Genomic DNA, 24,720 nt, shown 5'->3' on the forward strand with positions numbered 1-24,720 from the left:
GAAAATTTACACCATTCTGGTCAGTTGAAATTTTCTGGTTTAAAATTACCGTTTAAATTTAATAATTGAAAATTTCTGGTGTTAGATTTGCAACAATCTGCTGCATGGAGGGGCAAGCTAAATTGAAAATTCCTGATGTATGCACAGTGCTGGTGAATGTAAGGGCAAGCTTTATTGAACATTTCTGGTTGAAAAAAAAATACAACGTTTTGGTGAATGGACGGACAACTTTAACTTTACTTCGGAGAAGAACCTCAAGGGTATTGAATTCTGAGGACTGTTCCAAAAGAAAAGATTTCTGGGGATGATTCCATGATTATTCTGCGAATAATTTCTAGTTAATCCTGCAGATAGTTCCAAGGTAATTTCGAAAAGAATACCGATATAATCAAATTTTGAAGGAAATTCCAAAGGGATGTTGAGGAAAATTTCAAGGGAATTCCGAGGATAATTTCAAGCTCATTCTGGGAAGAATTTCTGGAGAATACAGAGGAAATTCTTCTGAAACATTAGGGAAATTTCAGTTCCACGGTGTTCTGAGAAAAAAAAAAGTTCTAAGATATTCCGAGAAGAACCTCTAGGATATTGAATTCTTAAGAGAGTTCCAAAATATTTCTGGGGAGAATTCAAAGAAAATTCTGTGGATAATTTCTAGTGCATCCTGCAGATAGTTCCAAGATAATTTCGAAAAGAATACCGAGAAAATCAAATTTAGAGTGAAATTCCAAAGGGATTTCAAGCAAAATTTCAAACGAATTCCGAGGATAATTTCTAGCTCATTCCGGAAAAAAATTTCTGAAACTCTAAAGGAATTTCAGTTCTAAAGTGTTCTAAGAAAAAAAAAATCATGAAGATTTCTAAGTAAAGTTTCAGTGGACTTCTGAAATGAATTTCAAAAGAAGACTTAGGAGAGTTCTAAAGAATCCGAAAAGAACCTCAAGGATATTGAATTCTGAGGACAGTTCCAAAAGATTTCTGGGGAGTATTCCAAAATTCTGCAAATAATTTCTAGTAAATCCTGCAGATAGTTTCAAGATTATTTCGAAAAGAATTCCGAGAAAATCAAATTTTAAATGAAATTCCAAAAGGATTTTAGGAAATATTTCAAGCGAATTCCGAGGATAATTTCAAGCTCATTCCGGGAAAAATTCTGAAACTCTAAAGGAATTTCAGTTTCAAGGTGTTCCAAGAAAAAATCATGAAGAGTTCTAAGTATAATTTCAGTGGACTTCTGAAATGAATTTCAAAAGAGCTCTTAGGAGAGTTCTAAAGACATCCGAGAAGAACCTCAAGGATATTGAATTCTGAGGACAGTTCCAAAGGATTTCTGGGGAGTATTGCAAAATTCTGCAAATAATTTCTAGTAAATCCTGCAGATAGTTTCAAGATTATTTCGAAAAGAATTCCGAGAAAATCAAATTTTAAATGAAATTCCAAAAGGATTTTAGGAAATATTTCAAGCGAATTCCGAGGATAATTTCAAGCTCATTCCGGGAAAAATTCTGAAACTCTAAAGGAATTTCAGTTTCAAGGTGTTCCAAGAAAAAATCATGAAGAGTTCTAAGTATAATTTCAGTGGACTTCTGAAATGAATTTCAAAAGAGCTCTTAGGAGAGTTCTAAAGACATCCGAGAAGAACCTCAAGGATATTGAATTCTGAGGACAGTTCCAAAGGATTTCTGGGGAGTATTGCAAAATTCTGCAAATAATTTCTAGTAAATCCTGCAGATAGTTTCAAGATTATTTCGAAAAGAATTCCGAGAAAATCAAATTTTAAATGAAATTCCAAAAGGATTTTAGGAAATATTTCAAGCGAATTCCGAGGATAATTTCAAGCTCATTCCGGGAAAAATTCTGAAACTCTAAAGGCATTTCAGTTTCAAGGTGTTCCGAGAAAAAATCATGAAGAGTTCTAAGTATAATTTCAGTGGACTTCTGAAATGAATTTCAAAAGAGCTCTTAGGAGAGTTCTAAAGACATCCGAGAAGAACCTCAAGGATATTGAATTCTGAGGACAGTTCCAAAGGATTTCTGGGGAGTATTCCAAAATTCTGCAAATAATTTCTAGTAAATCCTGCAGATAGTTTCAAGATTATTTCGAAAAGAATTCCGAGAAAATCAAATTTTAAATGAAATTCCAAAAGGATTTTAGGAAATATTTTAAGCGAATTCCGAGGATAATTTCAAGCTCATTCCGGGAAAAAATTCAGAAACTCTAAAGGCATTTCAGTTTCAAGGTGTTCCGAGAAAAAATCATGAAGAGTTCTAAGTATAATTTCAGTGGACTTCTGAAATGAATTTCAAAAGAGCTCTTAGGAGAGTTCTAAAGACATCCGAGAAGAACCTCAAGGATATTGAATTCTGAGGACAGTTCCAAAGAATTTCTGGGGAGTTTTCAAAGAAAATTCTGTGGATAATTTCTAGTGCATCCTGCAGATAGTTCCAAGATAAGTTCGAAAAGAATACCGAGAAAATCAAATTTAGAGTGAAATTCCAAAGGGATTTCAAGAAAAATTTCAAACGAATTCCGAGGATAATTTCTAGTTCATTCCGGAAAAAAAATTCTGAAACTCTAAAGGAATTTCAGTTCCAAAGTGTTCTGAGGAAAAAAAAATCATGAAGAGTTCTAAGTAAAATTTCAGTGGACTTCTGAAATGAATTTCAAAAGAACTCTTAGGAGAGTTCTAAAGAATTCGAAAAGAACCTCAAGGATATTGAATTCTGAGGACAGTTCCAAAGAACTTCTGGGGAGTATTCCAAGAAAATTCTGCGAATAATTTCTAGTGAATCCTGCAGATAGTTCCAGGATAATTCCGAAAAGAATACCGAGAAAATGAAATTTTAAGTGAAATTCCAAAGGGATTTTAAGCAAAATTTCAAGCGAATTCCGAGGATAATTTCTAGCTCATTCCGGGAAAAATTTCTGAAACTCTAAAAGAATTTCAGTTCCAAGTTGTTCTGAGAAAAAAAATCATGAAGAGTTCTAAGTATAATTCCAGTGGACTTCTGAAATGAATTTCAAAAGAGCTCTTAGGAGAGTTTAAAAAAATCCAAGAAGAACCTCAAGGACAGTTCCAAAGGATATCTGGGGAGTATTCCCTCAAGGAAATCTGAAGATGGACTTTTTTGCAGCTGTATAAAATTTAAAGACAGTTATTAGTTTGCCATTGAACCTTGGTCTATTGTTGTCTTTTTAAGAATTCGTCTAAGAATCTTCTCTGAAAATTTCAAGTCATTTGTTACCGTGGTTAAAAAGTTACAGCTGTTTATGTGCGTTGCAATAAATTCGGGATTGTCCATTGTATCATCTTTAAAACATGTTGAATGTTTGGCATCATTTCGTGTCACCCCGACTGGCGGTACTTTGGGACAGGGTTTACATGCTTACATGCAAGGCTTACAAAACCTTGAAACAGTCAAAAATAACTGTAACTGAAAGAAAGGTAACTGAATAAAAGATGATACCAGTACCTTGAAGAATATGTTTTCTTTGGTTCATATTTTTAACCTGTAAAGAAGAGCATGACGCAAAACATTATTACAACGATTCCTACAGGGTTCAGAAATTGGAAGAAAGTGACCGAGTTGATGGGCAATCGCAGTGAAGGGTATCGACGAAGAACTGGACCACCAAAAAACAGCCAGTACACAAGTAACCGTATTCAAAATGACATGATTACGTTGTTGCACAATGTAGTGTTGCAGAACATTGCGAAAACCTTGCGAGGAACACCAGTGGCAATAATTGTAGATGAGACGAGCGATTGTGGCCACCACGAGCAGTTGGTGATTGTCATCAGGTATATTGATAATGATGGGATTAAATTGCCAATTCCATTGGCTGTCTGAAAGCAGTTTGCATTGAAGAAGATGAACCACCACCGGAGCAAAAAATAAACAAAATTAGCTAAATTGAACAGTAGAGAAACAGTGGTGGATGAACAGTACTCCCCATCCCCAGATTAAATGCACCATAGAAAAAAAAAATTGCCCCTCCATAACAAGATTCCTGTGCACGCTAGTGATCAACTTACTGTTGCAAGTCTTGCAAATATGAAAAGAAATTTCATTGAGATGCATGCAGGAGTTTTGAAATTAGTTCAGACACATAGCTACTATTATCAGATTCAGACACAGATGTTTATCACAAACTCAGACCAAGGCTTGTTTGTAATTTGGAGCAAAAAGGAACAGGTATCAATAATCGTTCAAAATAATACAGCAGTTTGGATACGCTGCCTGTTGAAATGCGAACAGTATCACCTGTGACAAAACATGACATTTTGATTTCAGCGACCCTATATATCTCTCAACATGTATGCGTAAGCTAGTTATTTGATTATTTTCTTCGATCTCTGCTGGTTTGAATTGTGTCTTACTTTTAAGAAAAGAAGGTATATTTAAAGACGCTTCTTTGGATTCAACTAAAGGTCGAATGTCAAATCCCTTATCTGCCAATACTACGTCTCCCGGCATCAAAATGTCTAAAAATCCTGAATCGCTTACTATTTTCTTATCCGAGCATCTTCCCCCGTAACCTGGTGATATGAAACAAATATTGCCATCGGGACATACGGCAATCATGAATTTCGTAGTTATTGATTTTTTTATAATTACTGTAATGTGAAACCGCTGCTTTAAGGTCACCTGGACTCTGGGAACGAACTTCAAAGCAGTCTACCACGAAAAATCTCGAATTACCGAATTTTTCTTTGAATTGAGCCGGAGTATGTCTTAAGAGGACATCCTTAGATGGTACTTTAAGCGCATGGTGCAAACAAGTATCCATTACCTGCAACGTCATGTGAAAATACTTCGAAATCGTTGTAGGACTTACATTGCAATCATAGGCGAGAGATCTAAATTGAGTATTTAACCTGAGTTTTGTAAGTGTCATAACAAATACCTGCCTAGTTGAAAAATGACAAAAAGGTTCTGACAAATTCGGTTCAAGATATTCGAAAATTTTTCTAACTGTGTTGAAATCTGTAATTCCTGTATAATAGAGGCACTTTTTATTCGAAACTGCGATAAATTCAAATCCTCGTTTATGTAATATAAGCTCACTATTCAAGCTATCAACCTGCGTCTGAAGGCGGATTAGTTCCGTCTGATACTTTTTTACCATCTCACAATCCTCATTGGAGTCACAACAGTTCGTGTTGGTGGAAGCGTTATGGAACTTCTGCTCTGTAGAGTTACGGTGAACATTTACTTCTATTGACGAATCTTCGCCTTCGGGAACACCACATGATGCATCAGAACTGCATGTTGAGGATTTTCGAGTTGATTTTTCGGATGTACTTTTCGTGGATTTGTCCGATGACACTTCTGCTTCAGAACTACTGGAAGAGGCTTTCGAGGCTACAGTTTTCACGAATTCGTCAGATGAGTTTGGTTCTTCTTGATCAGAGCTGCTGGAAGAAGCTTCACCCTTGCACGATTCGTCCATCGAATCTGGGTGATCTTCGGAATTTCGCTTTGTTGGGTTCGTTTTTGAACAGTTAGACGAATCTGTCGTGATGGTCATGCGTTCTTTTGCCATATTGGAGCTGCATGATGCCGTTGATCTTGAGTCAGAATCAAGGTCAGAATGATCTGAATGTAAAAACAAATTGCTTACATGCTTATGATTAAGAAATGGAACATCTTACCGCATTCTTCCGATGAGGTCTTGTGAAGATTTTTTGTTGGTATCCAATCCGGATCGCTTGAGTCGGTAATACGTGCAGGCTTTCCTGAGAAATCAAAAACTTTACTGTAGAAAACAAGTTTTTTTTTATCAAATAAAACTCACTCACCACTTTGGAAGTGTAAACTGCAGATACGTTTTCCATACGGCGAAAAGCTGTCCTTGTAGCCCAGAGATCTTTTCCACTTCAGAATCCGTTCGTTTTTCAAAACATTAAGTGTTTGTCCTGGCGTAGGAAACCGAAACAAATTTACTCCGGGAGTGCTTCTGGAAGACTTGCACTTCCACACGCAACAGTTCACTGGCATGCTGAATCATCGTATTAATCAGATATTGACCACCTAGGAATCTGTAATTTGATTTTAAAATAATCCTGCACTTGGTTCTGCTATCCACTCAACACTGTTTTCCAAAAAAAAAAAAAAAATACAAGTCCATTACGTACACAAAGGCGACAGTATCTGTCAAATCTGATGAGTGACGTCATCGTGGTCTGAACTATAACATTGAATGGTCCGACTGGTCAGTAGCCCTGTAGAAAAAAGAGACAGTTGTTTCGCTTCATTTGCTTTGCATCCTTCGCATCATACCAAAATATAAATGAATCAGTGAATTTATTACCGCGTGAATGAACGTTGTTTACATTATCGAATTCTCAGTTTGTTTCTAGTAGCTGTAATTGCAATTCCTGGTGGAAAAGTAGAATTCGAAGAAAGTTTAAAACCTGTCGTGTCTGAAGGATCGGTGTGGTTCTATTTCCTGCGTGGAAAACATAATCGTGGCGTAGCGAAATGCGTGAAATGCTCAAAATTGATTAAATGCGAAGGCTCGAGCACGAGCGGAATGAAAACGCATCTTAAAAGTTTACATGACATAACCTTTAAAAACCGTGCTGCTTCTCCAGAAACTATCAATGACCAGTCTTCAACATCATCATCGAACCCCAAAAAAAATCAAACATTATCCAGTATTTTTCAAAGATGTCGCCGCTTGAAGCAGTTCTGGCTCGAATGGCTGCTAAGGACGGTATTTAGTATAGAACCATCTCCAAGTCCGAAGATATTCGTCAGGGTTTGCTCGCTCGTGGCTTTAGCGGAATCCCGAAAACTCATGACGGTGTTAGGCAAAAAGTGAAGTCGTATCACGAGTTTGTAGTGGGAGAGTATCGTAAGCAGTTCGTGAAAATTAAAAAGGAACACCAAATGCTCAGCCTTACCTTTGACGAGTGGACATCCAACAGAAATCGCCGGTATATGAATATAAATGTTCACGGTTGCAAACAAACTTGGAATCTTGGGCTCAAGCGAATTGTCACATCGGTAGTGATCATTTGCTCGGTTGACATCGCGTACGATCTTATGAAAAACATTGACTGGCGAACATTTGTGACCGCGGTTCCTGATGCCAGTCTATCGGTTGAAATATTTCCTCCACTGGGCGAGTACTCCTTTCTCGCGCGTCTCATCATCGATTGTGCGCTGCGAGCACAGACGAAACGTGTTCCGGGTGTTTCCGTTCGAAAGCAACATCCCACTCCGGGGTGGGATAAGGATTGCACCGACGCGAACAACGAGTAGTCCACCGCGTTTAAACGCTTCCGCAAACACGGTAAGGTCGAGGATTAAAGCCAAGAAAACGCAGTTCGTCGATGGTTTGTCGCGAGAGACTTCCATGAGAACACTCTGTCGGCAGGAAAATGCGAAACGCGTCATCACCGGTTAACGAAGAAAAGGAGTACAAGTTTGCTCGGATTCGGTGTCGATTCAAACCAACGTTCGTGATCTTCCGTCGGGTAAAGAGGAAATAGATTCCCCATTTTCGATGGTGGAATTCTCACTTGCTCTTCTCTCATGTAAAAACCTCCAGGAATGGATAGAATCAAGTTCAAGTTGACATCGCGAAGGGACGCTGGTTAAACTTATTCAATCAATTTCTGGAGCAAAACATTGTTCCGGATGACTGGAGGCAAGTAAGAGTTATCGCCATTCGAAATTGTTGAAGAAAATGATTCTTTTTCGTCTAGACAAATGGGTCGAGTCGAATGGTTTACTTTCAGATACACAATCGGGATTTCGGAGAGGCAAAGAAACGAACGACTGTCTTGCGTTGCTTTCAACTGAAATTCAACTGACCTATGCGTAGAAACAGCAATGGGTTCAGTTTTCTTGGACATTAAGGGGGCTTTTGATTCTGTTTGCATCGACGTCCTTTCGGATAAACTCCACGATAGTGGGCTTTCACCAATTATGAACAACTATTTGAGCAACTTGTTGTCTGAGAAATATATGAGCTTTTCTCATGGAAACTCGACAACTTCACGAATTAGTTACATGGGTCTCCCCCAGGGCTAATGTTGAAACCCCCTTCTTTATAATTGTTATGTAAAAGGCATTGATGGTTGTCTTGATGAAAATTGCTCGCTAAGGCAGCTTGCAGATGCACCGTTCGAAAAATTCATGTAAATTTCTGCGAGATATAGCGCACATAAAATTAACGCTAGATTTGGCATAGGTTTACGTGATATTTCGTGTAAATTTAAGCGCAATATCGCATAAATTAGTGATATTGTATGCAAGCTTGTAAACGATTTCGCTGTTTATGCCAAGTATAGCTCAAGATCAAATGAAGGGAGATTTTACGCGATAGTTAAAATTCAGATTTTTTTTCTGTGTGATGGCGTTGTTTCCGTCACCGGGCCAAGTGCACCGGACCTGCAAGGACCATTGCAAGGCAATTTGTCTACTTGGCCTATGAAACTAGGTATCGAATTCTCTCCGGAGAAAACTGAGTTGGTTGTTTTTTTCTAGGAAGTATCATCCTGCCCAGTTATAGCTTCAACTAAATGGTAGACTAATCACTCAAAGGATATCTTTCAAGTATTTAGGTGTCTGCTTCAATTCCAAAAGCACGTGGGGAAAACATATTGCGTATATGAAACAAAAATGCCAACAAAGAATCAATTTTCTTCGTACTATTACCGGAACTTGGTGGGGAGCACACCCGGAAGATCTGATCAGGTTGTACCGAACAACCATCTTGTCGGTTCTAGAGAACGGTAGCTTCTGCTTTCAATCCACGGCAAAAACACACATCCTGACATCGGGTTCAATACCGTTGCCTCCGAATCGCGCTTGGCTGTATGCACTCGACGCATACAATGAGCCTTGAAGTACTCGCGGGTATTCTCCCACTGACAGATCGTTTCGCGGAACTGTCCTTCTGGTTTCTTATCCGTTGTGAAGTAATGAACCCATTGGTAATAGAAAACTTTGAGAAGCTGCTCGACAGAAATCCTCAAACAAGATTGTCCCTTCTTCGTGCAATTCCAATCGTGTTTGCCTCCAAGACTTGTATAGTTCCTCTGTAAATTTTGATGTGACCATGTTGCAAGAAATCCGTGGAATACCAGATCACCATCGGTCGATGGTTGTTCCCTTAATTTTTCCAAACAAGTACCACCATGCCAGTAACAATAGGAGTTTTTTTTTCATCGATGGGTCAACTATAAACGATTCCACTGGATTTGGAGTATTCAACAAATCTCATAGCGCCTCATATCACTTGCAAAAACACTGTTCCGTATAAGTTGCGGAACTAGCAGCCATATTCTGCGCAGTGGAGCAAATTGCCTCACTATCTTCTGACCATTATTTAATTTTTACGGATAGTCTTAGCTCATTGGAGGCTATTCGTTCAATGAGGCCGATGAAGCACTCCTCGTAATTCCTGACCGAACCTACTTATCAATCATGCTAAGGCCTTGTTGTCCTTTGCTGTCCGAAGAAGTCATCTCCACTCTACTCGATCCATGGCCACACTTCGCCAGCCTCGTGGTCTGCGAAGGGTCCGCAGGTCGCTACTTGGTCGATCCACCTTGCCCGCTGTGTTTTCCGGAGTCCAAAGTAGGTAATATTCTCTGCCATAATTCTTCTTTGAATTTCTCTGCTGGTATCATTTTCGACGGTCACCAGTGAAACCAAACACACGAACTCATCGACCACCTCGATTTCGTCACCGTCAATATGAACTCGGGGTGGGAAGCTACCGTTGTCTTCCCTAGAGAACATCTTCCTTTCATGAATTTGGACTTCGATGCATTGATGGCAAGTCCAATCCGGCTAGCTTCAGTCTTCAGTCTGATGTACGTTTCCGCCATCGTCTCAAATCGACGAAGCCAAGAAGCTGGATGGACTTCCTGAAGATCGTGCCACTCGTGTCTATCCCAGCTCTTCTGATCACACCTTCCAACGCGATGTTGAACTGCAGACACGAAAGTCCGTCATCTTGCCGTAGCCCCCTTCGAGATTCAAAGGAACTCGAGAGTGTCTCCGTTACTCGAACAACGCACATCACTCTATCCATCGTCACCTTGACCAATCGCGTCAGTTTATCCGGAAATCCGTACTCGTGCATCCTGACCAAAATCCAAGCCAAATTGAGTACTTTATCTAGCTATGGGTCCTCATTGCTCTATTCCTGGTTACGAGAAAGCGGACTCGTTCGCTAAAGTGAGCGCTATGGAAGGCGATATTTTTGATCGACAAATCGCTTTTGCGAAATTTTTCTCAATTACCCATCAGCAAATCCTCACCAACTGGCAACAAAAATGGAATAAGAGTGATCTGGGAAGATGGTTCTATTCTATTCTCCCAACGGGGTGGACATGACCCGTGACTTATACGTGTCATTTTGAGGCTCATGTCCAATCCCTGCTCGTTAGACTCGCATTTCATTCAAATCGGACTAGCAGGCTGAAATTTGTGCGTTTGTGGTAGTGGTTATCACGAGATCGACCACGTGCTTTGGTCATGCATCCTCCATTGTGCTGCTAGATCCGAGTTATCAGAACGATCCGAGTTATCCGAGAAAACGAGTTATGCGGTCCGTTATATACATGTTGGCGAGCCGAGATCTCGACTATTGGAATTTAATTCATGTTCTTTTAAAACGGGTAGATCTGAGGATTTAGTAGTTAGTGTCATCTTGTGTTCTTCCAAGTTGTTTGCTCCCCATTGATGTACCCCCATGTCTGCCTTCTTCATCAGTATGTCGCGTAGTTTGAGATCAAGAGCACATTGCTCTCCAAGCCTTGTGTTCTCAATCCCTACCCTGCCATCCATTTGCTACAATTTGTTACCCCTAACCTCGAGAAAGCCGCGAGTAAGCGGCCCCCGCTTTACTAACGTTAGTTTTAAGTAGGGTTAAATACCCCATTTCCGGCCTATTAAGCATAACCCGCAGTTAGTCTTTCTTAATCTAGATCAGTTTAGCACCAAACGGAATGTTAATATTACTGATGGCTTCCAAATTTATTTACCTTTCCGTACGTACCATAAGATTTGAAAACGAGAAACCAATCGTTGAGATATTGTCAAAAGTCCAACACTGCTTCTTGACGCCAAACTTGGCCTACGGATTTTAAACTCGGCCTAACGCATTGAAACGCAATTGAAAAGCCCATGAATTCACTTCGGCCTATCGGATGAAGATAAAAATTGATTCAGTCGGAGCGCTTCTTTTGTTTTTTGGGAAAATGGGTGCAAACTTTCATACCACGCGTTCTCATTGACTTCGTTCCGTAGCTTATTAACTAAAGTATCGTACCAAACGCATAATTGGCTTGTTAACTCTGAAATCATGGATTTATTTGAAGTTTTCTGCTCGATAGGCCCAAAATGGGCGATTAGGCCGAAGTAGTTCTCTACCCTAATTTTGAATATCAACTCCGCACAACTGAGGCAAATGAGCCTAAAAAAACGGATTAATCTAGATAAACATTTCAAAAGGTCCTATCTGCATTGATCGATTCTCTTCATCGACTTTCTCTTCCGTTAATAACTCAGCTGCAAAACCTTTCCCTGTTGTATTTGACATTTTGGATGCTAGATAAGAATCTTCTTTATCAAACTATGTTGTAAAATTAGCGCGAAATCTGTTTGCATAGCAGTGGTTATCAAAAGAGAAAATCGATGAAGAGAGTCGATCCAAGCAGATAGGACCATTTGAAATGTGCATCGAGAAATGGATTTTATTTTTCCCGATCCGCAATCCATGAAACAGCGCATAATTGTTCGCTAGGGGCAATGAATCAAGTTTGTGCTGGAGTTTGGCCTTTTTGACAATCACCTATTTTTTTTTTAAATGGCGTGTTCGATATTTTTCAATTAAGCATAGCACGAAAACGTCTCTAGAACTCTAAACGAAATGACGTCTGAGACATTGTAAAACATTTTACAACAGTCAAATTGTCAGAATTCCGGCACAAACTGAAACATTGGAATTTCGCCAATGGGACAATGTGGTCACCCGCTTAAATATCAACTTATTGAACATATGTTACAAAAAATCGGTTGCAGGGTTAATGCTTGAAACCCACTTGAATGACCCATATCATTTTAGTCTGAGACAATACTTTTCTCTAGTGCGAATAGTCGAAAAAGTTATACTAGTTCTAAATGTCAAAAATGCTATAAGATGCAGATTCAGAAAATAAGGATTATCAGTAGTTTCTATAACTTATCGTTAATATTCCTTCAATAGCAATAGAAATGGTCATTAGGTTCTTATATGACAAGATGTTTTTGTCCTATTTTTCAATAAAAAAAAAATAACTTAAGTCCATTCGGGGCAATATGAGCACCACTGATATTTCAAACATTTTCTTCTTAAATTCTTCCATTTTGCCTTATTTCTTTTATAAACATGAATGTTTCCTATGGAATCACGTTTTAAAGAAGCTGCTTCGGTAAAAATCGGTCATTCACAAGACTGAAAAAATATAGCCATCAATAGCCAGTACTTCTTAAATTTAATTTATTATAACTTTTCTAAGTTTAACTGTTTATTCTTGACCCTTTATTTAGCCTCAAGAGAACAGAATGTTATTACCTGTTGTTTATTCAATTTGTATTCATAATGTAAAAGGGGGTTGAAGCTGTCGATTTGGTTAAACATCATTTTAATTTTCCACTGAATTTGGTATCCTTAGTGATGATTTTCTGCACCACTTTCCCCTATATCTCCATTCTCCGCAATCGCATGCTACAAAACGTCTTCTATCAGGGCTATCTTGCATCATCGTAGAGAGAGCAAAGTCAGTGATGAGAATTATTGTATTACTATCTTCGTCGCATTCCAAACACCGCATAACAAATTCCGTATGGACACAGTCATCTTGCATTTACACTAAGGCAAATAGATCTAAGAATTTCATAATGCTCAACTAATGAACAACATTTATGAATTTCATAAGCGTGATTTATGAATTATTTTCGTCTAACATGCACCCAGTCAAAAGAACGTAAGAATTCCATAAGAACCACTTATGAATTTTAGCCACAAGAAATCGGTATGAACTTCATATATTTGCCTTATGAAAAATAATGTCGACAAAAAAAAAATTACATGGAGCAGACTGGAACCGAACCGTGGACGTTGAGATTACGGGTTTTATATCTGGACCACTCATCTGTCGACGCTTGGGTAAATGGAATGGCTAAACGCGTATAAGAGCTACCTTATGTTAGACGAAAATCTTTCATAAGTCGCGCTCATGAAATTCATAAGTGTCGTTCTTAAGTCGAGCCTTATGAAATTCTTAAGTCTATTTGCCTCAGTGTGAGATAGCATATGTGCTTTATGAAGCCCTATGAAATTCTTAAATTTATTTGCCTCAGTGTATGCCCACACTGAGGCAAATAGGCTTTACAATTTTAGAAGACTCGACTTATGAATGACACATTACAGGCACGTAGCCATGGGCGGGGCTATGGGGCTGAAGCCACCTCCCCCCCCCTCCGAAATTATTATCATAATGTGAAAAAAATCTGGCCCAAGGTAATGGATATTTGTTACAGATATCCATTATCTGGATAAGGGTTTTTTCCACATAATATCAAAATAATTTCTATAGCGGGCTTCAGCCCTATAGCCCCTCTCCCCCTCGTTTAAAACGTGTAACTGACTCATTAACGCCGAAATCTAGATATTTTTGCCCGATAGGCTAACAATGGGGGATTAGGCTGCATGCGTAAGACGAACAAGACAGAAAAAACATTCATAGAGCGAAAATAATAATTATTGAGGCAGAGGCAGAGAGAATGCGCAATATAACCGAAGAGACGGGAAACGTACAGATCGTTCGCTCACTGAATGTCCAAAAGTGTTAGTGCATGAATAGGACGTGCAGACGTATTAGTGAAGAAACTGTTGATAGGTACATACCATTCATCCACTAAAGCATCTGCGCGTCCTGGATTCATTATTTCCCCAGTAATCTGTTTCCCTCTTGTTCATTCTCCTTCAATTTAGATGGTGCAATAGTGTCCGCCGATTGAGCGTGAGAAAGCTCAATGAAAGAATAACTTGTATATCGTCATTACCGATTCCATGTGCTTTCACTTCATCAGTTCTATTTTACCAGTTGATCAACCGAGAGTGTGATATAATATGAAGCGTCAAAGTCAAAAAAACATTACGTCATTTTTTAAAAAGCCAAAACCAGAACAGATTCCTAATGGTGAGTTTTCTTTACTGTGATCACGGTCATAAATGGTGATACGGTCAAAATTTGGTCAAGGGAAAACGCGTGTAAATCGGTGAAATCGTTTATTTAAAAAATCAAATTAAATTTCTTTTTCAAGTTCAATTAGTATAAAATTCAGGAAAAATATTCAGTTAGGCTTCCGCTTTTCCAAATCCGAATTGCCGGGCCTTACGCTTGACCCCTGCCATCAGATTTTGTACAGCCACCTTGTCCACCTTCTTCGCCGCAGAAAGCCAGTTTGCCTTGAACTGCTGCTCGCCCTTAGCAGTTTTTTTGGTCTTCTTTAGGTTCCGCTTGACAATAGCCCAGTATTTCTCAATTGGGCGGAGCTCTGGCGTGTTGGGAGGGTTCTTGTCCTTGGGAACCACCTGCACGTTATTGGCGGCGTACCACTCCATGGCCTTTTTACCGTAATGGCAAGATGCCAAATCCGGCCAAAACAGTACGGAACAACCGTGTTTCTTCAGGAAAGGCAGCAGACGTTTATTCAAACACTCTTTCACGTAAATTTCTTGGTTTACAGTCCCGGAAGCTATGAAAATGCTGCTTTTCAAGCCACAGGTACAGATGACTTGCCAAACCAGATATTTCTTTGCGAACTTTCACAGTTTCATGTGCTTGAAAACATCTGCTACCTTTCCCCTTCCTTTTGCCGTATAAAACTCCTGTCCCGGAAGCTGCTTGTAGTCGGCTTTGACGTAGGTTTCGTCGTCCATTACCACGCAGTCAAACTTCGTCAGCATCGTCGTGTACAGCCTCCGGGATCGCGCTTTGGCCGTCGTATTTTGTTTATCATCGCGATTTGGAGTCACTACCTTCTTGTAAGTCGATAGTCCGGCTCGTTTTTTGGCTCGATGCACGGTTGTAGACGATACACCCAGCTTATTTGCGGCATCTCGGAGAGAGAGGTTAGGGTTTCGCTTGAAACTACCGGCAACTCTCTTTGTCGTCTCAGCGGCTTCCGGTTTTCGATTTCCCCCCGATCCAGACTTCCTGGCTGTCGACAAACGTTCCCCAAACACATTAATTACATTTGTAACGGTTGATTTGGCAACTTTTAGCGATTTTGCCAATTTTGCGTGCGAGTAGCTCGGATTTTCGCGATGCGCGAGCAAAATTTTGATACGCTGCTCTTCTTGCTTGGACGGCATTTTGACAACTGAAGAGTGAATTCCAAAATCAAAATAGGAGCACACACCTTCAAAATGAGGGGTGTTCAGGTTTTTTAAATGCAAAATTGAAAGAAATACGTCAAGTTGATATTGACCAAATTTTGACCGTATCACCCTTTAATATATTTTTCAAGAATTTTATGTCATATTGTGGTCGGATTTTGGCATTATGACAGCAAAATTTCATATCAAAACAGCAAAACCAAACACATAACATTCTTAGGGTGGCACATGACGGTCATGGTTTGCATGTTAAATTGGTAGTAATTCACAGTATTTTTTTTATTTATTTGTCATAATTGAATAGTGAGTTTGGAGAATAATCCAGAAAAAACGTCATCAGAGCCTCCCATCGATGAAACATGCAACGTGGAGGAAAAAATTGTTGTTGATGATGCTTCATAGAAACTAAATTTGACATAAGCAGCATCGTAGGGCAAATATCAGATGATAGATTTAAAAAAAAACGTGTAGAAGTCTACACTTGTTCCAACGCAGCCTTTTATTTACCCGATTACAATTGTTGGCAAGCAGAATCGACGGTTCAAAGAAAAATGGATTACTGATTCGCAAGCAGGATTTTCGTTTCTTGCTTATTAAGTAAAAGACGATGGCGTTTATTGTAAACCCTGCTTGTTATTTGCCAAAGGTGGAAAAGGTGGACATCAAAATATTGGTAAGCTGGTTCGAACATGCTTCAGAGATTGGAAAAAGTCAAAGGAAACTTTTACATACCACAAGAACAGGCAATACCATAAAGATTGCATGGTTTTGGCTACAAATTTTCTGCAAATTCAATCAGGAACTGCAAAGGATATTGTCTCTCAGCTGAATGAACAGAAATACAAAGAGAGGGAAGAAAACCGTGCAGCTCTGAGGCCAATAATTGAGACAATATTGTTCTGTGCCGAACAAGAACTTCCGTTACGCGGAAATAATGACAGTGGTCCCTTATCTCTAGAGCGTCCCGAGGAGAAGGATGGTAAATTTCGTGCATTGCTCCGGTACAGAACAAACTGTGGTGATGACATTTTGAAGAAACATGTTCTCAATAGCGCCAAAAATGCAACCTACCTAAGTCCTGAGATAGGGTAAATGTCGGCTTCGGCACCCATTGACTGTTTTCGGCAACCAAACTTTAAACGTTAATTTCATTATGTTTTCCCATCAACACACTTCCCTGAATGCATCCAAACGATTCTTTAGTCTTTCAGCTTCAATCTGATTGTATGTGTACGTCTGAGCAGTCCTGTTATGGCAGATTTTTATTCAAATGAAGCATACGCACTCTAAAATGGGGTTGATTTCAAGTTGCCGATAATAGAACAGCTGGTTAACACGCAGTTCTAATGGGAAGGTTGCCGAAGAAAACGAGGCTGCCGACAATAGTCACACTCACCTGAGAAGTTTGGAGCGTTGTAAAAACGCTTTCAAACAGTTTTGAAGAATTCTGTCGATTAAAACGGATAGAGAAGCAAGCAGCAGATGAATGTAAACCTACAGATACGTCATATATGTGCGTGACGCTGAAAAAATGCTAATAGAAGTGTGTACACTGCTTAGATTGACGAGAATACGTAAATTCCCCTATGAAATCATTAGTGCTTGTTCTGATATTGTTTTGACCGAAATCGTGAAAAAGGTTAATTCTGCTAAATGCTTCACTATTTTGGCAGATGAAACCATGGATGTTTCTGGATTAGAACAGCTTTCACTATGTGTGAGATACGTGGATGCGGCTAAGTCATCACCTGTCATTCAGGAGGACTTTTTGGGATTTGTGATCATTGGGGATCAATCGTCGGAAAATTTAGCATCGACTATTTTGCATCGCTGTTCCAATTCGCGACTAGATATGACCAAGTGCGTAGGGCAGGGATATGATGGAGCTGCAAATATGTCCGGTCATTTGAGTGGAGTACAAACACGAATCAGAAACCAGTATCCTATGGCTAGATATGTGCATTGCGCCGGTCATAGGCTTAATCTTGCTCTTTCAAATTCGTTGAATATCCCACAAATCAGGAACTGCTTAGGCACTATTTCAGAAGTGACGAACTTGTTCAGGAACCATTCGAATGCAAGGCAAGTCTTACAGGAATCAATAGCGACACGTATGCCTGACACAAAAAAGCGACGATTAATTCGGCTTTGTGCAACACGATTCATCGAGCGGCATCACAGCGTGATAAATTTCCTTGAGCTTTTTGAATGCATTTGTGAAAGCCCAGAGATTATTGCAGAGAAAAGCTGCAAAATTTCAGCAACTTCTGCCATTTATTTGGCAGCTATGGAGAAATTAGGATTTTTGATTTCATTAATTGTTTGTGAATCCTTGCTAAGTATTACACTACCACTTTCAATAGGATTACAATCTAAATCTGTGGACCTCATATCGGCTCTTAATCATGCGAGTAGTATACTAAAGGTTTTCAATGAGAGACGAGCTGACGCTGAATCAAAATTTGCTGAAATTTTCAATGCAGCATCAAAGCTGCATACGTCTATTTTCGATAGCGATTCCACGATTCCACGTGCATCCAAACTAACAATATGCGCAAACCAACCAGCAGAAACACCAGAGGAATACAATCGAAGAGCAGTTTTCATTCCATGTCTCGATGGATTGATCCAAAACATGATGGAACGTTTCACACAAAATTGTGACATCCTTCCGGTGTTCCAATTATTGTTGCCTGGTTTTACAAATGTTGGAGAGTCATCCCAACTTGACAAACTTACCTATTATTTCGGTGATTTTACCAGCGTGGTTGCAGTAAAGGCGGAATACGAGCTCTGGTGCCGGACATCCATAAATATTGACAAAAATGTAGAGGTTCTCGGGGTGCTTGATAAATGTGACTAGACGTATTTTCCAACAATCAATCTTTTGTTGACGATTTTGGCAACACTCCCGGTCACTACAGCCAGTGTGGAGAGATCTTTCTCCACACTGAAACGAATTAAAACTGTTCAACGCAGCGTAATGGGAAACCAGCGACTATCTGGCTTGGCTATAATATCAATTAACTGGGATTATGTCATTGACCCGAACCACGTGATTGATATACCAACAAATAGTAAAGCTAGTAGATTAATTTTGTAATTACCAGGTAATATGTTCTTAAAATAATTATTTTTCATAAAATATCTAACATGATTTTGTTCTTCCTTACAGAACGCAAATATTGATCGTCATTACCAGCAGAAAACAAATTTAAAAAATATTTTCTTAAAATTCATACATTTGTTTAAATTTTCTCATAATTGCTTGTTAAAGGGTTTGAAAATTCCAATCAAAGATTAAAACGAATTAACAAAAAAAAAATATAATTGGTGACACATGATTCACATGAACTCTAACGATTTTGGTGAAACTAAAAGGAAACAACAAATTAACATATGTATCGTGAATCTGTATCATTCGACGTTCAGTAATGCGCACATTTTATTAAGCTTCGGAGTTTTTGTCATAAAATAAGCCCCCCCCCCACCGAAACCAAATCCTGGCTACGGGCCTGGACACATATGAATTTCATAAGCACGACTTATGAAAGATTTTCGTCTTACATGAGGTAGTTCTTTTATGCCATTAGCCATTCCCAAGCGTTGACAGGCATGTGGTCCAGTAACAGGACCCGTAATCTCAACGTTCGTAGTTCGGTTCCAGTCTACTAAATTTGATTATTTTTTGTCGACATTATTTTTCATAAGGTAAATCTATGAAATTCACATCGATTTCTTGTGGCTAAAATTCATAAGTGGTTCTTATGGAATTATTACGTTATTTTGCCTCAGTGCAGAAAAGGTCGAGAAATTTTCCATCCCCAACAATTCCTAGACCGGACCGGGAATCGAAACCAGCCACCTCCAGCATGGTCTTGCTTTGCAGCTGCGCCTTTACCGACTCAACAAAGGGGGGGGCACTGCTAAAAATCGTGCATGTGTCAATGAGTAATATTAATTGAGCCACCCACCACGCAGACATTTGATAGCGCTAAATCACAATATTGATAAGCAACACTGGAATCAAGCCTTTGCTTCGTGACTTAGGATTGATTGCTGGATCTAATTGAATGCTGATAACAAATTTGTAGAGAAATTCCTCACTTATCCTGCGGATGTCATCGAACATAGAATTTGATTACTGTCGAATACTAACCGTGTCATATATTTTAAATATCAATCATTAATCCATCTACACTATCCCCTGTATTTGTAAGTTGGGAGTGTTTCATTCGGTTCCCTCATTGGTAGATTATCTTCGGAATTTGTTATGCAAGTGTCAGAATTTCCTGGAACACATTCATCATCTGTATCTGTGGTGATAATTTCGTCATTGGGACATTCTATTGCGTGGGCAAGGCGTTCTGTGCATTTGACGAACAGATCACAACCGTCAGGGTGTAAAAGAACGGTGCCGTCCTCTGCTGTTTCACAACCATCTATCAGTTTACAGGACGCTCCAGCGAGACATTGCCTATGACTCGGACTGTAGATGCTTCCTCTACCACATGGGGTTTGAGTGGCTTGATTGTTGGTACAAGTAATAAATTCTGCACAATTGTCGAGAGCAGGATAGATGGTATCATCTTCTCTGTCTTCGCACATGGTATCCAATGGGTAAGTTGCGCAACTTTCCACTATTCCTGGAAAGCAGATTCCCATGGTCGGTAGGAAAATCTCACGATTGGGACAGTTCTCGATCGTCATGATTTCTTCGTAGCACATGATGAATCGCGAACAGTCAAGGGGACCATACTCGTACTGGCCGTCTGGTCTGCCAATACATTGCTTTGCTACTGGCATGCATGTTTGTACGTCTCCTGGAATGCAATCACCTTCTTGCTGATCGAAGATGGTTTCTGGTGGACAGGAAGTGAGAATGATTGATTCATCATCCCTACATTCAAAGTAGTTGATACAGTTTTCTGGATGTGGCAGCAACGTTCCTTCCGGTTGACCGTCACAAATAGTAGTGCAAGTATTCAAGTCTCCCGGAACGCACTCGCTGCTTGAACCGCTGGTGATATGTCTCGGAGGGCATTCTATTGCGTGGGCAAGGCGTTCTTTGCATTCGACGAACAGATCACAACCGTCAGGGTGTGAAAGAACGGTGCCGTCCTCTGCGGTTTCACAACCATCTATCAGTTTACAGGATGCTCCAGCGAGACATTGCCTATGACTCGGACTGTAGATGTTTCCTCTACCACATGGGGTTTGGGTGGCTTGATTGTTGTTACATGTAATGAATTGCGAACAATTTTCTAAATCAGGATGGACGGAGCCGTCTTCTCTCTCTTCACACATAGAATCCAAAAGGAATGGTTTGCAATTTGATTCCGATCCTGGAAAGCAAACTCCTATACTTACAAGGAAGATCTCTCTTGCGGGACAATCTTCGATGGACGGTTCTTCATTGGTACAGACAACATACCGGCTGCAGTCGGAATATTCGTAGACACCATCCGGTTTCCCGGAACATTCATTGACCGGTGCTGGATCTTCACAGATCCCTGGAACACAACTCAGCTCATCCGGATGTACTATTTCTCCTGACGGGCACGCTTCTACTGTAAATGTTCCATTGTTACAGATAATCTTCATGTCGCACCTACCGGGATGAACGATCTCTGATTCCTCATCAGCATGGCAAACAATATCGAGAACTTGACAATCCTTTTCAACGCCCGGCACGCAGTCTAGATGTTCCGGTCGAAGGACCATTCCTTCTGGACAGGCGTTAACATTGGCCTCGCCATCCATGCACAGTACGTATTCTATACATTCGTTATCGGTACTTGGATGAGGATACACTATATCATTGAATCGACCTTTGCACATTTCCTCCAAAGAATCGTATACGCATTCCATAGCATTACCCGGAGTGCACCGCTTCATGGTTTCGTGGAAGATGTGTTCGAATGGACAAAATTGGGTGGATATCTGACCGTTGTTGCAGCGTGTGAATATGTTGCAAAAGTTTGGATGCCTCGAAACGCTGTCAGGATGGATACACTCAATTAACTCACAATTGTTATTGTTACCAGGTGAACATATTCCTAGTGTAGCATCAAAAATATCACCTATTGGACAATTACGTAGTTCTGGATTTTCGTTCAGACAAAAAATGAATGCATCACAGGTGTCGGTGTCGGGCAGAGCGACTATCTCGTACAGCTTATCAATGCACAAGTCGTTATATGATATGCATTTATCTTGGTCCCCCAAAATGCAATCCAAGGTACCAGGTTGAAGGATATGATGAGCTGGACAGGGGATCTCGACAGCATAGGGGAGTGTGCACTTAACTAAAATTGAGCAACCTTCCGGATGGGGATATATTACCCCATAGGGCTGATCATCACACATACTTTCGAACGATGCACGATCGCAACTGGCTTGGTTTCCAGGAACACACATCATCATATCCTGGCGCCATATCCTTCCAAACGGACAAAAGCCTAACTGCGGAATTTCTCCTTGCAAGCAGATTATATGCATATCGCATCCATTTGGGTGCTCCAGCATTTCACCCACAGTAGCAATGACGCACACTTGATCAAGCAGTTCACAAGTGTCCAAGTCTCCCACTTCACAGTTCAAGCTCCTCGAGTTGAAGATCTTTCCACGAGGACAATCTTCCTCACTTGGCTCTTCTCCTTCTTTGCACTGCACAAATGATTCACACCTGTCGGGATGTACTAAGGTTTCATTGACTCGGTTCTCGCACATCTCTGCGATTGGCAATGGTTCACATTTCTCCAAATCACCCAATACGCATCGCCTTATATCATTCCGAAATATTGCACCTTCAGGACAAAACTCCAAAGTGACCTCCTCTGCACCACACTTTAGAAAGGCGTCACACCGATCGGGATGCTCCAACTTTTCATTCTCTTTACCATCGCACTTTGGCTCGTACGATTCACAATCCTCCAAGTTCCCAACGACACAACGGTCATTTTCGAAAATTAACCCCTGCTCGCAATCCTGGATTGTGTCTCCTTCTTCACTGCACAGGACGAATTTTCCGCAATCGCTCGGATAAGGGACCTTTATTCCCGTAGTTTTCCCGCTGCAAGCCATTTCAGGGCTCCAGTCTTGGCAGGTTTCCGAATCACCAAACACGCAAGCACCGGCCTGTTGGGACCAATATTCGTCAACACGACAGCTGAATTCCTCTGCCTTTCCATCGTTACAGAACACAAACTTTGAGCAATCGTCCTCTATGGAGTAGAATGCGTACGATACCGAACTGCAGTCGACTTCCGGATCTGGCTCTTGAGCTGCTATCAAAACGGCAGTCGCTACCCAAGCAGTGAGCAGGCAGTTCCACAACATTGCGACCAGTCGATTGTAACTTCAGAATTGTAACCAAACCTATCGGTAGCTAGAAGAAAACTGATAGGAATTTGTCTGCTGTCGGCGTTTAAACGATTAACCTCGAAAGGTTTTAGGTGCGCTCGAACGATCAGCCTTTTTATGGTCCGATAAGCGCTCGTTATCTTTATCGCTCAAATTAAAAATTTCATCGGATACTTTTTTTGTGAAGTTCAACAAATGCGGCTCATCGGTGTTAATTTCGGAGAAATTGAGTTGCGAAACTCTTTAATAGAACAGATGTACGCAGTGAAAGTGTGAGTGCATATTTTTGAGATTTGATTTAATCACGTTGTCCCTAGACATAGTGGAACTAGAAAAAAAAGGTAACTGATTTGGGTTTGGTCCTGCACGGAAAATGCGGTCAAAGGTTCAGTGGATTATTTTCCCACTTTATTCGACAGTTTATAGTAGACAAATTAAATATTTAGTCAAGCTCCTGCATTGATTTTCCATCAGATGTCACTGCTGTTGTTTGCGGTGACATCTATGACATCCCTTTTTGCATACTCGACACACACAAAATACTTCCTCAGCTCCAGCTTCCTAACATGATTTCCCGCTGTTTTTAGGTTAAGGTTAGGTTACTTTATTAAAGAGACTTTCAGCCATTGACTGGTTCGTCTCTGGGGATCTCCGAGGGAGGTCTACGGGAAGGAGGATGAGGCCCCAGAAGGAGGTCCCCCTAATACAGAGATGTTTAAAACAGAGAGTTGTATGCTGTCAGGGAGGGTCAATGGTTGTTTGTGGGTGGGTTCTGGTTGTGCCGTAGGTCTGTTGGGGTCAGTTGTCCGGGCTTTGGAGCGCATGGGTCTTGCTTGTATCATTGGTCAGTTTAGGGTCGGTAATCTGGGTGATGGTGCGGGTGGTCGGTCCATGATGTCCTACCACCGATGTGGTAGTTATCAAATTAGATGGAAGAGTTCTGTCTCTTTAAGAAAACCTAGTAGTACTTCTCTTGCTCTTTGGTACTGGGGAAAATGCTCAACAGAGTGATGAATGCGGCATAGGGAGCAGGTCTTGTGGAAATCACCGTTTCCACTGAGGTTGTGGGAAAAGCGAGTGTGGCCAGATCTTAGGCGGAAGAGGACAATTTGGGATGGATGGTCTGCTGGATCCTCCCATTTGCGCGTGTCTGCTTCGATTTGTCTGATGAAGAGTTTGCGGTAGTTTATCCAGTTCATATTCTAGGCTTCCCAAATCATGCAAAATATACATGCTTTTTGAGATCTGGGCCAGAGACTTTACGCGGGTATAGGCACATATGTCTACCGGAGGAAGCAAGGCGATCAGCTTCCACATTGCCCTGAGTTCCGCAGTGGCCGGGTATCCAGGTGACAGTAGTGCCAGGTGGGGCACTCGAGAAGATGGCCTGCATCCATGGGTGAGTGGGGCGTTAGGCATCAATGGCGGCTACAACACTGGCTGAGTCGATGAAAAGGACGATTGGTTTGCTTTTTTTTCCTTGATTTGTTTTCCGTCAATCTTGTTTTCCGTGCTGAGCACCAATGCTACCAACGCCAGGAAGGCAAGTCCCACACCTGGATCCTACTTATCGACCCATCAATTCTTGAACCGGGGACCAACGGTTTTACTTCCCTTCCGAAGGAAGGCGTGATCAGAGATTTTATGCCTGATTTGTTTGCTTGACGGAGTGGAGATGGCAAAGAAAGCGACAGTCCGGCCTCAGCCCGGAACATGCTGCGCTGGTCTGGGAGGCGGTAACATACCCTAGCTTCAGAGCTGGAGATCCCAATGCCGTCTTTACCCTGGGAAAGTGATTCGTCAGAGTAACGCAAGCTATATCCTTTGCTCACCGTTTGTAAGAATGGGACGGGGCCTAGAATGTATTTTTTGAGCCAAGTATGGAAACAAGGAGGGACTTTGGATATTAATCTAAATCCATAAACAAGTGTATTGTACAGACA

General features: G+C 40.6%; 2 protein-coding genes across 2 annotated transcripts in view; one reads left to right on the forward strand and one right to left on the reverse strand.

Annotated features, from left to right (window-relative positions):
* Positions 1 to 24,720, forward strand: part of LOC135700107 (MOXD1 homolog 2-like) — a 397,833-nt gene that overhangs the window by 31,700 nt on the left and 341,413 nt on the right. The window lies entirely within an intron of this gene.
* LOC135700083 (uncharacterized) lies at positions 20,458 to 22,753 on the reverse strand. The gene is made up of 2 exons (XM_065220477.1): positions 20,783 to 22,753; positions 20,458 to 20,535 (listed from the first exon to the last, which is right to left on the reverse strand). Exons 1-2 carry the CDS (start codon positions 22,751 to 22,753, stop codon positions 20,458 to 20,460), a joined length of 2,049 nt encoding a protein of 682 aa, XP_065076549.1.

Source organism: Ochlerotatus camptorhynchus, unplaced genomic scaffold (genome assembly GCF_037179485.1).
Source record: "Ochlerotatus camptorhynchus isolate MF236.1 unplaced genomic scaffold, CSIRO-AGI_Acam_v1.1 ptg000128l, whole genome shotgun sequence".
Lineage (NCBI taxonomy): Eukaryota > Metazoa > Arthropoda > Insecta > Diptera > Culicidae > Ochlerotatus > Ochlerotatus camptorhynchus.